This window comes from Chinchilla lanigera, unplaced genomic scaffold (genome assembly GCF_000276665.1).
Source record: "Chinchilla lanigera isolate Chin_1 unplaced genomic scaffold, ChiLan1.0 scaffold00036, whole genome shotgun sequence".
Lineage (NCBI taxonomy): Eukaryota > Metazoa > Chordata > Mammalia > Rodentia > Chinchillidae > Chinchilla > Chinchilla lanigera.
In genome coordinates, this window is record NW_004955437.1 from 2,033,117 (window position 1) to 2,046,477 (window position 13,361).

At 61.0% G+C, this 13,361-nt stretch overlaps 1 protein-coding gene across 2 annotated transcripts; it reads right to left on the reverse strand.

Moving 5' to 3' along the window:
- Nucleotides 1-3,298: 3,298 nt before the first annotated feature.
- Bak1 (BCL2-antagonist/killer 1) lies at nucleotides 3,299-8,881 on the reverse strand. Of its 2 annotated transcripts, none has more exons than XM_005389504.2 (6): nucleotides 8,608-8,881; nucleotides 6,861-6,961; nucleotides 5,879-6,014; nucleotides 5,549-5,692; nucleotides 4,590-4,770; nucleotides 3,299-4,492 (listed from the first exon to the last, which is right to left on the reverse strand). In XM_005389504.2, exons 2-6 carry the CDS (start codon nucleotides 6,928-6,930, stop codon nucleotides 4,385-4,387), a joined length of 639 nt encoding a protein of 212 aa, XP_005389561.1. In that variant the 5' UTR covers nucleotides 6,931-6,961; nucleotides 8,608-8,881; the 3' UTR covers nucleotides 3,299-4,384. The 2 variants fall into 2 exon arrangements, with proteins under 2 accessions (XP_005389561.1, XP_005389562.1); XM_005389505.2 differs by lacking the exon at nucleotides 8,608-8,881 and adding an exon at nucleotides 7,849-7,941.
- Nucleotides 8,882-13,361: the final 4,480 nt, after the last annotated feature.

The following is a 13,361-nucleotide window of genomic DNA, read 5'->3' on the forward strand; positions in this document are numbered from 1 at the left end:
AAAAAATAACCAGTATGAGCTTTAGGGTCTCCAAATAAATAAAGGGGCTGGGGACAGAGCTCAGCACCAAGGCCCTGGGTCCAACCCCAGTGCGTGGGGAAACACTCAGCCATGGGAGATGGAGCTGTGGGTGACTCAGGCGCCCTACCCTTGTGTGGGAACACCCAGGAATAGCCGTGCCCCTCAGAAGCAACCAGTAGAGGCCCACAGGCCTAGAGGGGCCTGGACAGCCGCTGTCCCTACTGAGCTCCTTCTCCCACCGGGCCAGGGAGGGGCTGCTCCTGGCCAGCCTGCTGCTCAGGCCACCCGGGCTGCATCCAAGGTCAGGGTCTGACAGCGGTGCAGTGACACAGCCCAGACCCTTGCTAGGCCACCACTTGGCTGTCAGCCTGACCACAGCCTCTGCAGTTGGTGTGTGCGTTTGTACCGGCGCTTGAACCCAGGGCCTTCCACTGAGCCACACCCCCATCCTCTCTTCTTACTTATTTTGATTTATTTTATTTTATTTTGGTACCGGGAATCGAACTCAGGACCTTGCACTTGCCAGGCAGGTGCTTGTGCCACTGAACTATATCCCCAGCCCTTTATTTATTTTGAGACAGGATCCAGTTAAGCTGCTGAACTGTCCAGGATGGGATTTAACTTGCGGTCCTCCTGTCTCAGCCTCCCAGAGTGTTGGGTTACAGGTGTGCTTCACCCTGTCCCGGAACCCCATTGCTTGCCCGCTGGAAATAAACTGGTGAAGCTGCCCTGGGTGGGGTCAGAGGTCAGGGCAGGGGGAAGGGAGAGCAGGTGGGGGACAGTCTCCAGATGGCCAGGGTCTTGGAGTCTGTGGTGTGACTGTGGGGGGCAGGTTCCCGGGTCACAGGCGGGCACACACATGGGAATGAGGACTATCTGTTCTGCTCACATTGAATCAGATTGAATTGGATTGAATTAAATCTGCAGGGGCCTGGGGATTTAGCTCAGCGGCACAGTGCCTGCCTGGCAAGCTCGAGGTCGTGAGTTCGATTCCCAGTACCGGAAAAAAACCAAACCAAACAAACAAACAAAAAAAGAAATGAATTAAATCTGCAGTTTGCAAGTGTCTAGAATCAGAGGCGTCTCCTCTTTTTTTTTCTTTGAGACAGGATCTAGCTATGTAGTCCTCCTGCCTCAGCCTGGGATTACAGGAGTGCACCACCATGCCCAGCCAGAGCACCACCATGCTCTACATTTAAAGTGTGTGCGAGTGGAACAGGATATGGTCTCTTCATTAAAGAACCAGTGAATTCACTTTAATTTATGAAATGCTCGCCAGATAGTTTGGTCATAGAAACTTCTTCAAATAACCTGCTGAGTGCTTTTAGGTGAAGAAAGGATTTTTTTTTCCTTTTTTTTGAAATACAGGGTTTGAGTGGATGCCCAGTGACCGAAAATAGACATTCTTCAGCGAGGTAAATCAAATACTTGAAAGTGAGACCACAGGGTGGGTGAGGAGACTGAGGCCGCTGGGAAGGGAGATATTTACACCGAAACTGCACAGCTGAGAAGGACAGCTGCAGCTCAGTGGCCCCAGGCTTGGGGTGGGACACACACACACACACACACACACACACACACACACACACATACACACATGACACGGACCCAGGCCTTTTTGGGAGGAACAAGCCAGGATTTCAGCACAATTTGCAATAGGAGTGAGTCCTCCTGGCCACCCTGCTTCCCACCAAGCCCATGGCTTACTCTGTCCTACCTCTCACTCCCTGGCTTTGGCAACCCAGGAAAGCACCTGGGAGGCTGAGGCAGGAGGATGGCAGGTTCGAGCCCAGCCAGAGCATCTTAGCAATTTATCGAGACCCTGTATCAAAATAAAAAGGGGTGGGGTGCTGGACGTGGTGGCTCACACCTGTAATCCCAGCACTTGGCAGGCTGAGTCAGGAGGATTGTTTTGAGTTCGAGGCCAGCCTGGATTACATAGTGAGTTCAAGGTCAGACTAGACTATACAGTGAGACCCTGTCTAAAAAAGAAAACCACTGAAATAAATAAAAAAAAATGTTTTTAAAATTAAAACTTATTTAAAAAACCAAAAGGGTTGGGAATGGAGCTCAATGGGAAGACCCTGGGTTCAATCTCCAGTACTGAACAACATCAAAAAAGATGTGCAGAATAATATCCCAACACCTTTTTCAGAAGGTTGGAGATGACCACAGCTCCAATCACTGCAGATGCACCTTTCCCGCGGGCGGAAACGATGCACTCTGCCCTCCACGGTCCACGCTACCGCCAGCCTCAAAACCCGGAGGCCCCGCCCACAGAAGGGCACGCCTGTGCGTTCGAAGCAGCGGCGCCATTTTTGACTCGGGCGGCCCGTCTCTTCCAGTCTTGCGGGCGACCCATCAGTCTGTCCCTTAAACAGTGTCAGCGGGACCAGCGGCGCTCCTCTCCCCTGCTGCCTGCACCCAAGACTTCGGGCCAGTGTGCTGGTGGCGAGTTCTAACTCCCTGACCTTTTCGGGCGAGGCACCCGTTTGCTGGCATCTCGCACACACGCAGGCTCGCATCACCGCACCGCACCTGGCGCTTGGGCTGCGAAAACAAAGTTTTCTCGTTAAGTCTGGCCCGCACTAGCGTAGACCGTGTCTTTGAGCTCTTCTTGCACGTTGCAGGGTCCTCTAGCCTCCGCTCGGAGCCGCGCCCCGCCCTTCTGCCCCGCTGCAGACCCGGGTCGTAGAGGGGCGGGGAGCAGAGACCAGCGCTGGGACTCGGACGTGAAGGGCGTCCGAAACACCCGTGCGCCCAGGCCTGGAGAGATGTAGATCTGGGAACATTTCAACGCCCCCAAGCTTGTTATTTTTATAACCCCTGGCTGCCGCCCCACAGGGACTCCCCTGCAGCGGCGAACTAGAACGGAAAAAGCCCCGTGTGTTCGTGTGTAGCTGTGGGGACGTCTGCAAGGGGAGCTGGGACATTGCGTCCCAGGCAGAGCTAAGTGTGGGGGAGAAGTCTTTTGGGCCAGCGTGGGCGGTAGCCCAGGGAGGGAGGAAGAAGAATCCAGGCCAGGCTTGAAGTGGCCCCAGGGGTCCTCAGGCTTCTGCTGCTTTTCCCGTTCCCAGCCAGCGGGATCCCTGACTTCCTGCAGGGCTGGAAAGCCGCCTGGATCCTCAAGGAAATGAAGGATGGGCGTGGAGAAGGGGCCGAGGTCTTCCGGGGCTCCACAGGAGATTGAGGGCCCTGGTGAGAGTTCAGTAACAAGCCAGGTGCCTGCCCACAGCCCAACCCGAGTACCAGAGGGTACAAACGTGCCAGGCGGGAGTGGGGGCATTGCACGGTTTATTTGCAAATAACATCATACGATGGGGGTGTAGGTGGCCAGCAGGCACCACCTGCAACCTCTCCATGCATTTGGCTTCATCAAGAACTTCTCCCCATGACCCCCCAGCCCTCAACTGTGCAAGGTAGAAAAGGTCCTCCCACCCACCTCCAAGAGGGCCCCACAGGCCGTGGAGTGTGGCATGAGGTGGAGTTCAAGTATTCATGGTTTCCCCAGCTACATCCGACCCTCCCACCAAGGCATCTCCAGCACCCCCTCCACACACAATAGAGTCAAAGGCAGCCCAGCAGGAAGGCCCCTGGGAAGTGGGGTGAGGTCTTCACCTCACACTGTAGGTCCTACAGCGGCTGGGTTGGGGTCAGTGGTTATTCGGTGAGGGGTGGGCAGGAACCAGGACTGGGGACCAGGCTCGGAGGTCTTGGTGGACACTGAAGACTGCTCTGCTGCCCCTGCCCCTGCCCCCAGCCCTGGCCCAGAATCCCTGAGAGTCCAACCACTAAGGCAACACGGGGTGGGGAGCAGGACGTGGACCCCCGTCCCAGCCAGCCCGCCCCTGGGGGCCACGCTGAGTTCCAAGACTGGGCTCGTGTCCTTCCTCTCGGACTCTGGCCTTCCAGAGCAGCTACGTCCTGGGGACACTGGGTGGGCCACTGACCTCACACCTTGGACATCCTGACCTTGGGCAGATGGTGGGAATGAGGAGTGTCTCTGAGGGGATTACACAAAGCTACAACCATTAAAAGCTTCCTGGGAAGAACCAGGCCCCAGCCTCTTGTCTCTCAAGGGCTGCTGAGGAAGGAAGGTCGGGGTCCCTGACAGCTGAGGAAAGAAGCTATAGCCCCCTGAGGCCAGGATGGAGGCCCATGACGGGCCTGGTAGCACCATGCAATGTTGGGGCCATTGTGCAGCCTGAATGACCCCAGGCAGGGGCCCCCTGATGCTGGGGTGCCCACTTGCTAAAGCTTGTGTACTCTTGGGGTGGGGGAAGTCCTGCAGGGGAGAGGAGGGGGAGAAGTTCGGGTTGAAATGCAGGTGTCACAGCTGGGACCCCAAAGGGCCCCTCAGGTGTCAGGACGACTTGAAGAATCTTCGTACCACATATTTTCCGACCAGAACCAGGGCAAGGATCATCACCACTTTCCAGAAGGGGTCATTAACCAAGTTCAGGGCTGCCTTCTGCCGGGAGAGACAGGGAAGTCACAAACAGGCCGGCACCCTGGGGACCAGGGCAGCCCCAGCCGCAGGGGGGACGCAGCCGTCCTCAGCCACTCACCCAGCCGCCTTTGTCCACGATCCACTGGACAATGCAGTAGTGCAGCATGCAATCGATCACCAGCCTGGTCACCCTGCCCAGGAAGCCAGACAGGCCGTGCTGGTAGACGTGCAGGGCCAGGCGATAGCCAAAGCCCAGGAGAACCGCCACACGGCCCCAGTTGATGCCGCTCTCAAAGAGACTGCAAGCAGAGCACCCAGCAGTCAGTGGAGAGCCCCAGGGTCCTTCAACCCGCCCCCTTCCTGCCGAGGCCCTTCCCTCCGCCCCTCTTTGGAAGGCTGAATGGTCGGGCTGTGAATCAGGGCTGCAGAAGCTGCCGTGGCCTGGCCTCAGCTTGAGAGGAGCCAGGGGCAAACAAGCTGGGTGCCGCCACGGGGCTGTGTCCCCCAGGCCGCAGACGGAAGGCACAGAGAGGGCAGGGGAAGGAGGGAGATTACCTGCGGGTGTTGCTGCTGGCCTGGCAGCCCGAGAGACGGCAGAAGGAAAGGACAGAAGAGGAGATTAGGACAGCACCCCAAGTCAGCCAGTGGGGTGGCTCTGAGGGCACAGGTGCACTTCAGCACGGAGCAGGTTCTAAGTCTACCACCAGCCGCCCCTTCTCCTCCACCCGCACATCTGCCCTGACCCTGATGGCCTCACGCAGGCGGAGATCGCCTGCCTCGTGGGTGTGGACACGCGGGCCCGAAGGCCAGCGGGGCCCAGCAGCAGGTGGCAAGGTGGGGGTGGGAACAGGTACCTGGTCTCTGCCCAGATTGTCTTCTAGGTACCAGATGAGGGGGGGCTGGCAGCCCTACATTTTGGGGTCCCAGCTGGACCCCGCGACATCACCCCCGATCGACCCAGCCCAGTCCCCGGAGGCAGAGCTCCTCGGGGCGGGCGCTGACGGACAGAGGAGGGTGGGCCTGGGAGCACGGCGCGTGAGGGGCACAGCAGGCAGTGGGGGGCCGCAGGGTGGGCACCTGGAGGCAATCTTGAGGAACAGCTCGTAGGCGTTGTCCGCCGTGGGCTGCAGCTGCTGCAGCAGGCTCTGGAACTCGGTGTTGTAGCGCTGGTTGATGTCATCTCCGATGATGGACAGCTGCCGACCCACCTGGGCCAGGGTGCTGGGGGCGGGCAGAGGGTGAGCCGCCGGGCAGGGAGGCTGGGGCGTGCCTGCGGGCCCCGGCCCCGTCCACCTCCTTGTATGTCCCCGACAGCGTCCTCAGATGTGAGTGCCGGCCACGGAATAAGGACCCCACATGAGCCTCTGTCCCTCTGCGGCTGTCCCTGTGGGCCAGGCCAACACTCACCTGTTTGGATCTAGCGGCAGGGCATCCATCTCAGGGTCAGTGGGGGCAGCTGCCCCCTCGGCCTCCTGCTCCTGCTGATGGCGGTAGTACACATAGCTGAGGAAAACCTCCTCGGTGTCCCGGGCCACCTGCTGCTCTGGAGGTCAAAGCCGGGGGTCAGCCAGGGAGGGCTGGACCCTGGCAGCCTGGGCTTTGTGGGTGAATCACACCCCAGTCTCTCCGGGCCACCGCCACCCTCTCCAAGGGAAAAAATGTTTGTTTGTTTGTTTTGTCTTTTTGAGACAGGGTCTCATTTGTGAGCTCATTTTGTAGCCCAGGCTGGTCTCAAACTCGCAACGATCCTCCTGCCTCAGCCTCCCGAGTGCTGGGATTACAGGGTGTGCCACCACGCCCAGCTCCATGGGAAAAAATGTCCCTGAGCAGACACCTGGTGCTCCCAGGGGTGTCCTCGGCACGGGCAGCCGGGGGACATGTATGAGGTCACACAGCTGTGCTCAGCAGCGGGCCAAGGTACCAGCCAGGCCATCAGGCCACCAGCCCTTAGGGCTTAGGGCAGGTGGGAGACACACTGTGAAACTGTAGCGCCGGGCTCGGAAGATAGGGACAGACCTGGGACGGAAGCCCAAGGCCAGGGAAGAGAGAGCCCGCAGGAGGCTGTGAGCGGGGCCCCTGGGTGCCCCGGAAGGGGCAGAGGGCAGCAACCTCACTTCCTTCCCGTCACAACAATGGCGCCCCTGTTCCGGGGACCTGTGGGTGACAGCAGCTCACTTCCTCCCAGGCTGGCAGACTTTCTTTCCTTCCGTCTTTCTCTCTGCACCCCACCCTCGGCCCTGCCCTTCTCCCGCTCCTGCCCAGATTGCCAGGCTCCTCCCCACCTAGTGCGGCCCGGGCGGAGACGGCCAGCCTCTGCCTTCTCCTAGGCCCAAAGGGAGGCGGGAGCCGGCCTGGGCACGGAGGGAGGGCAGGGCAGGGATGCGCTTACCCGCTTCGGACGGTGGGGCGGCCTCTCTGCACCCCTCCTCGGGGGGACCCGGGCCTTGGTCAGATGCCATCGCTCAGGTCTTAGCGGGTAACAGTGTCAGCCTGTGGGCGGGGGAGAGGTGGACAGGAGCCACTGGGTGAGTCCCAGAAAGGCTGTCATGGCCACACAGTCGGGGTCCCCCCTCCCAGCAAGCCCCCACTGTCTCCTGTGGGCCCCAACAGCAAAGCAGCAGGAGACAGACTGGAGTCGCCCGTAATCAGCAGCCCTGTTCCTGGAGGCGCGGCTTGGCCGGCCATGCCCCGGGCTCCAGGGCACAGTTCCCATCGCTCCTGGGCCAGTGGCGCTGGATCAGCAGCTCCTGGAGCCCCCCAGGCATTCTCAGCACCCTCGGCCTTGAGCTCACCACCTCCCCACCAATGACCCGTGATGGCCGTGAAGGCCCTTTCCCTCGGGTGGGCAGCCGGCCGGAGCAGACCTGCTCTCCAGCACAGAGCGTCAGGCACAAGCCTTTGCCGAGGGTCTGCACTTCTCCCACCATTAGGAGCTCTCCAGATTTTTGGAGACAGGGTCTTGTTATATACCCTAAATGGGCCTCAAACTTACGATCCTCCTGCCTCAGCCTCCCGAATGCTAGGATTACAGCTACTGGGATTACAGGCCATACCACCACGCTCAACACTGTCTTTTGTGACAGGATCTTGCTGCCTAGTCCAGTCATGCGTTGAACTCACAAATTGGTGACCCTCCTGCCTCAGCCTCCAGAATGCCTGGATTATAGACTTGCACCAGCACACCTGGGTGCTGAACGCAGAGCTCGCACTCCAGCAAAGCCCCGTCACACCCATTTCACAGGTAGAACGTGAGGCGCCAAGGAACAGGCGCGTGCCAAGGCCCACGGACAGCCCGGAGGCGTCGGGCCCTCCACGGAGGAGTCCCACACACCAGGGCCTTCGCCGCAGCCCCCTTCGCCCCCTTCCCTGACACACACCTGCTCTCCTGCCCCAGCTGCCGGCCCCCTGCCCGCCCCGGCCTCTGTGGATCTCGCCCAGGAGCATTTCCTGATGTTTGCCTTTCGCTTTCAGTTTGTGCCCCTTCCGGAGCCCGGGTTCTTCCCCGCTGCCTCCATCACTGGCAGGAGCTGCCCCCCCGGACGAGGGCCCCGCCACCCGCGCCTGGGTCCCGCGCCCACCCTCCTTCAGGTGGCCAGGAGCTGGCTCGGTCCTCCGCCAGGGCCAGGGCAGGGCAGACCCTCCTCGCCTCCCGGCCGCCCCGCACCAGGCACCCTCACCCCAGCCGCGCCCTCCTGCCTCCCCCGGCCCGCAGGCCCCCGACACGCTGGACAGTCCCAGCTCCTCGGGGCTCGCTCGGGGCGGCCCCCTCAAGCCAGTGGCCTAGGCCCCGTCTCCACGCCCGTTTTCCCATGCTGTCCCCACCTCCTGGGGCCTGGGCCCACCAGGCCACCCCCAGAGCTGCGCCCTAGCCCAGCCCCAGCCCCAGGCAGCAAAGTCCCGCCCTGCCCCTGACCTTGGCTCTGACCTCTGCTCCTGTCCCCCCAGGTCATCAAGGACTGGTTCCCTGGCATCCAAGGCCACCCAGGTGCAGGGAGAGGGGACGCGGTCTGCAGGGGGTCCCGTCTCCAGGGACCGGGCGAGCCCCAAACTCCAGGCCCCCTCCCCACTGGCCGGGGGTGGCTCTTGCCCTCCAGGCCAGGCTGCCGGGACGGGGGCCGGGGGGCTCTGCCGCCTACCTGTCCGGGCTCCGGCCGGCCCGATGGCTCAGCAGGGCCGAGGTCCGAGCTCCCCGGGAAGGTGCTTCAGGCCGGCTTCCCGAAACCGGCTGCCGTCAGAGCATTGCCAAGGTCCGGATGCCGCCGCCGCGCCGACCCTGGGCGAGGGACCCGTGGCTGCACAGATCCTAGAGGTGCCCGCCGCCGCCGCGCTCAGCTCCCTCTAGAGGAAGTCACTCTCGGCCGCCGGATGCGGTGGGCCGGGCCCTGGGAGCTCCCACCCTGCCGGCCGGGGCCCGCTCGCCTGCTGCTCTGCCTCCCCATTCTCAGCCTTCACTGGCTTTTCTTTTCCGGTGCTGGGATTGGACCCAGGGCTAGGGACTCAGCTACCTCCCCACACCCTCCCCTAAACTGCTCAGGGTGGCTTCCTTCAAATTGCTCAGGCTGGCCAGGAGGTGCAGTCCTCCTGCCTCAGCCTCCCAGAGTGCTGGGGTTACAGGCACGCACCGCCACGTCCAGTGCCACCCCTCGCCTTGACCTTTTTCTCAGTACTGAGTGATGAAAAGCGCAGGTTTCGAGTTTAGACACTGCCGCCTGCTCACCCCTCAGGGACCACTGCCGTGTGGATCTCAGTCACCACCCTCGGACACAGGTGCTGTGGGCCTGGCCCATTTTACAGGCAAACAAAGTGAGGTCCCCGGGCTGGGTTCCTCATCAGAGCCGCAGATGCCCGCAAGTAGTGAATCTGAGTTGGGATTCAGCCTCGATTCAGACCCTCACAGGCGGCTGGGTGCTTGCAGAGACCCCAGGCCCTGGGGAGAGGGGGAGCAGAGATGCAAGCTGGGGCGGTGCCATCTCCTCTGCCCTGGCCCCGGCCCCAGCTCCTCCTTGCCTTCTAAGCTTCTGGAAGTTTCCGGCCACGCTGGCACCGTGACAGGGCCTCCTGTTCCTGAGCGGTTGGTCCCAGGACCCCTCTGCGGCCAGGGCCCCCCGGGTCAGACTCAGGTTTGGGGTGCAAGCCCTCTGTGTGCTGCTTTTCCTGCCGCCTGTGGGCAGCGGAGGAGCTGCTGTGCCTCTTAGGGGAGCAGGAGCCACCTCCCTGTGGGCGGGCAGTCAGGGAGGCCGGGGCAGGAGGGACAGGGACGCGGGCGCCCAGAGGACCCGAAGAAGACCCGAGGTAAAGCAGAGGTGCCCAAAGGAGGTGGGGGTTTCCGACACATCTGGGGTCCCCGGCCTTCCCCAGCCGACTGTCTTTGGAACTTGGGGCCACTTTGTCTGGGACCCGGAGATGGCAGGCCTGGGGGAAGGGGGAAATGGTCCCCCTTCCTGTAGGCCCTGGCAGGACAGGACTGTCTGAGGGAAAGCTGGACTCACGCTGCTTGGGTTCGAACCCCACCGGCACCGCGCTGTGTGCGTCTCTCTCTGCCTCAGTTTCCTCATCTGTGAGAGGGAATAAGATAGCGCCCGTCTCCCGGGGGAGCTGGAAGGATTAACCGAGATGCTCTTTTCTGAGTGCCTGGAACTGAGGCTGGCACACGGCAGGCACTGGGTAAAGAACACAGGGCAAGCCCAGCACCACAGCCCATGCTTGCAGTCCCAGTATTCTGGGAGGCTGAGGCAGGAGGATCGAAGGTGTGCCTGGGCAATATAATGAGATCTTGTCTCAAAATAATGAATAAAAAGTGGGGTTGGGGTTCAGCCCAGTGTGAAGGCCCCTGGTTTCAATCTCCGGTCCTAGGGAAAAAGAAAAGACAAAAAAAAAACCCACATGACAGCGTCCCCCTCAGCTCAGCCCCATCCCAGGTCCCTGTCCTCTGAGGCCCTGGACTCCCCCCAGCCACCAGCTGGTCAGTGACCATCACCCCTTCACAGGACGTCTCAAGTCAGTCTCCCAAGGTGGGGGGACCCCTGGATCTGCCACAGCCAAGGTCTGCAGGGCAGGGACAGACCCTCTACCTGGGTGCCGGGTACCTGGCTTAGACCCATGGGAGCAGCGCCTTTTCTTTCTTTCTTTCTTTCTTTCTTTCTTTCTTTCTTTCTTTCTTTCTTTTTGTTTTTGTTTTTTTTTCTTTTTGAGACAGGGTCTCGCTATGCAGTTCAGGCTGGCCTTAAACTCACATTGTAGCCTAGGCTGGTCTCAAACTTGCAATGACCCTCCTGCCTCAGCCTCCCAAGTGGTGGGATTACAGGCTTGCGCCACCAGGCCAGGCCCAGAGCCCTTTCTTGCCCTTTTGGAAGTGCTGTCCCCACTTCCTGTTTATCCTGGGGCCCCGCCCTCTGCACCTGCTCACGGGGTCCCCCTCCGCGGCCCTGGGGGCCCGCGCCCCGGAAGCCCCTGCTGGCGAGCGGCTCAGCGGTGCAATATAAGCACGGGCCACGAGGTGGCGCCAGAGGACCTGCGGTGGCCATCGAGGACTAGGAGGACCACAAGGGTCCTTCTCCCTCAGGCCCTGGAGGAGAAGGGATGGGGGGCTCCCACCCCTCTCGTGCCCCTTCCTTCCCGGGGTGCACCGCTGTGACACAGCCCTTCCCAGACGGGAGGAGCAGTCATTCTGGTGGTGACAACATATGACCGAAGTCATGCTTCGCAGGTATGAAGCCCTGGGTTGGTTCGATCTTCAGCACCAAACAAAATAAAACAAACTGTTGTCGACATTCATGCAGCTATTTCTTGGGGGCAGACTCTCCTCGAAGCATGTTGGATGAAATCACCACACCACAGTGCAAGGCGGGTCCTGTTTATGGTCACCTCCACGTGCAGTGTGGGACCCGGAGCACAAAGACGTCATCATGCACCCAAGGTCACACAGCTGGCGGTGGGCAGAGCTGGAGCGAACGCGGTGACTTGTGTTCCTGATCCAGGCTCTCAGGTCGGCAGCCCTGGAGCCCTTCCTGGGAAGGTGGCGCCCGGCCAGCTCCGGGTCACGGAAGAAAGGGCTATAGTTAGGCTACCAGGAGGCTGAGGCAGGAGGACTGCAAGTTTGAAGCCACCCTGGGCAACTTAACAGGATCCTGTCAGAATAAAATGTTTAAAATTTGGCTCACATGTGAGGGTTCAATACCTAGTTTGGCAATAACAATAAAAAGAACTAAGGAAGGGGTGGGGAGAGAAGAGAAAAGAAAAAGGAAAGAGAAAGCTTTGCTGCAGTTCAGCAGAGGTCTCAGACCCGGACAAGTTTTGGGGATTTTTGTCTCTTTGATTTTACAGTACTGGGGACTGAACCCAGGGCCTTCACCTGAACTGTATCCCCAGCCCTTTTTAAATCTATATTTTGAGACAAGGTTGCAATAAGTCTTTTAGTGGCCTAAGCTGAGCTCCAATATGCAATCCTCCTGCCTCAGCCTCCCAAAGTGCTGGGATTTGACATGAAGCTGCCGCCCCATCTGCCTGATGGGAAGAAGTTGGGGAACAGGTGCCACCGTCCTGTTCCTTGGGTCCCCAACAGGTTGCCAGGCTGCGCTCCAGCTTTCTCAGGCTGTGGGAATAGAGGACTAGCGCCTCAGTTTCCCCTGTGTGCACAGTCGTGACGCCCGAGGGGGTTGGTACATCCCCACACGCTGGGCCACCACCAGTCTCTGCATCCTGCCCATGACCGGAGCCCCAGGCTGGGCGCCTGGCACCCGGAGTCCCCACAGGGCCTCGGCCACTGCTGCCCGGAGAATCTAGCTGAGACAGAGGCAGAGAAGTGAGACAGAAGCCTGCTCAGTGTGGCCAGGCACCCAGCACCCAGCACCTGTGGGGTCCTGCTTTATTTTAATTAAATGATTAATTAATTAATTCGGTTTTTGAGACAGGGTCTCGCTATGCAGTTCAGGCTGGTCTTGAATTTACTTTGTAGCCTGGACTGGCCTCAAACTCACAGCGATCCTCCTGCCTCAGCCTCCCAAGTGCTGGGATTACAGGTGTGCACCACCACTCCCCACTCACCTTTTTGGTTTTTTTGTGGGGACTTTGCGCATGACTGACTGAATTATTGCCCACGGGCAACCAATTATCCATCATCCCCGATGTCCTCCCCGGAGGTCAGCGGGCCAGCCCAACTGCCCCAGCCCTCTACTCCCACCCCAGCCCCATCCCGAAGCTGCCAGGGGCACCGAGACACTGGGCTTGGCAGATTGAAGGATGGTAGCTGCTGCGGGCCGGGGAGCAGGCTGAGGGCCAGAGACTCACTTCCGGGCGCCCGGCGTGCGCTGCTTCCCCCACTGGGAATCGGGGTTGGAGGTGTCTCTGGCAGTTCGGGAGAGTCCAGCTCCAGCGGGTGGGCAGCTGGGAGGCCAGAGATGGCCCAGGAGGAGGAGGAGGGCAAGGACCCAGGGCGCTGGCTCCCACCGGGGTAGCTGGGAAGACTGGGGTGCAGAGGAAGGGGCGGGATCCCCCAAGGCTAGGGCGCGTTGCCTCACCTGGCCCGCCCCTGGCTCCTGCTCCGTGAGGACCAGAGGCCCAGCCACCGTGCCCCAGCCCCCCAACCCACCCCGGGCCACCCGGCGGGGCCCTGCGAGCGGGTCTGGGACGGACGGTGACCTCGCGGCTGCGGGGAGGGGTGCGGCCGGGCAGAGCAGGCAGCCCGGCTTGCAATTTGCAAGCCTGGGGTGCAGGACCCGCCCCGCACGGGCTCCCCGGCCGGGCCGCGGCCTCCCGGGGAGGATCCGGGAATTCTCCAGCAGGAAGCTCCTGCCCGCGCTCAGGGACAAAGCCAGGAAAGCGGGCTGGGCAGCGGGGCCTCCTCGGAGGACGGGCAGGGCGGGCAGCAGGGGCCGCGGGCCGGGCGGCCGCA

Bases quoted from the DNA above. Each gene is read 5' to 3' on its own strand.
- Bak1 (XM_005389504.2), bottom strand. From the start codon at position 6,930: ATGGCATCTGACCAAGGCCCGGGTCCCCCCGAGGAGGGGTGCAGAGAG. The intron at 6,015-6,860 runs GTAAGCGCATCC...TTTGACCTCCAG, and splicing joins CGCCCCACCGTCCGAAGCGG to AGCAGCAGGTGGCCCGGGAC. The intron at 5,693-5,878 runs GTGAGTGTTGGC...GCCCGCCCCCAG, and splicing joins CTGCCGCTAGATCCAAACAG to CACCCTGGCCCAGGTGGGTC.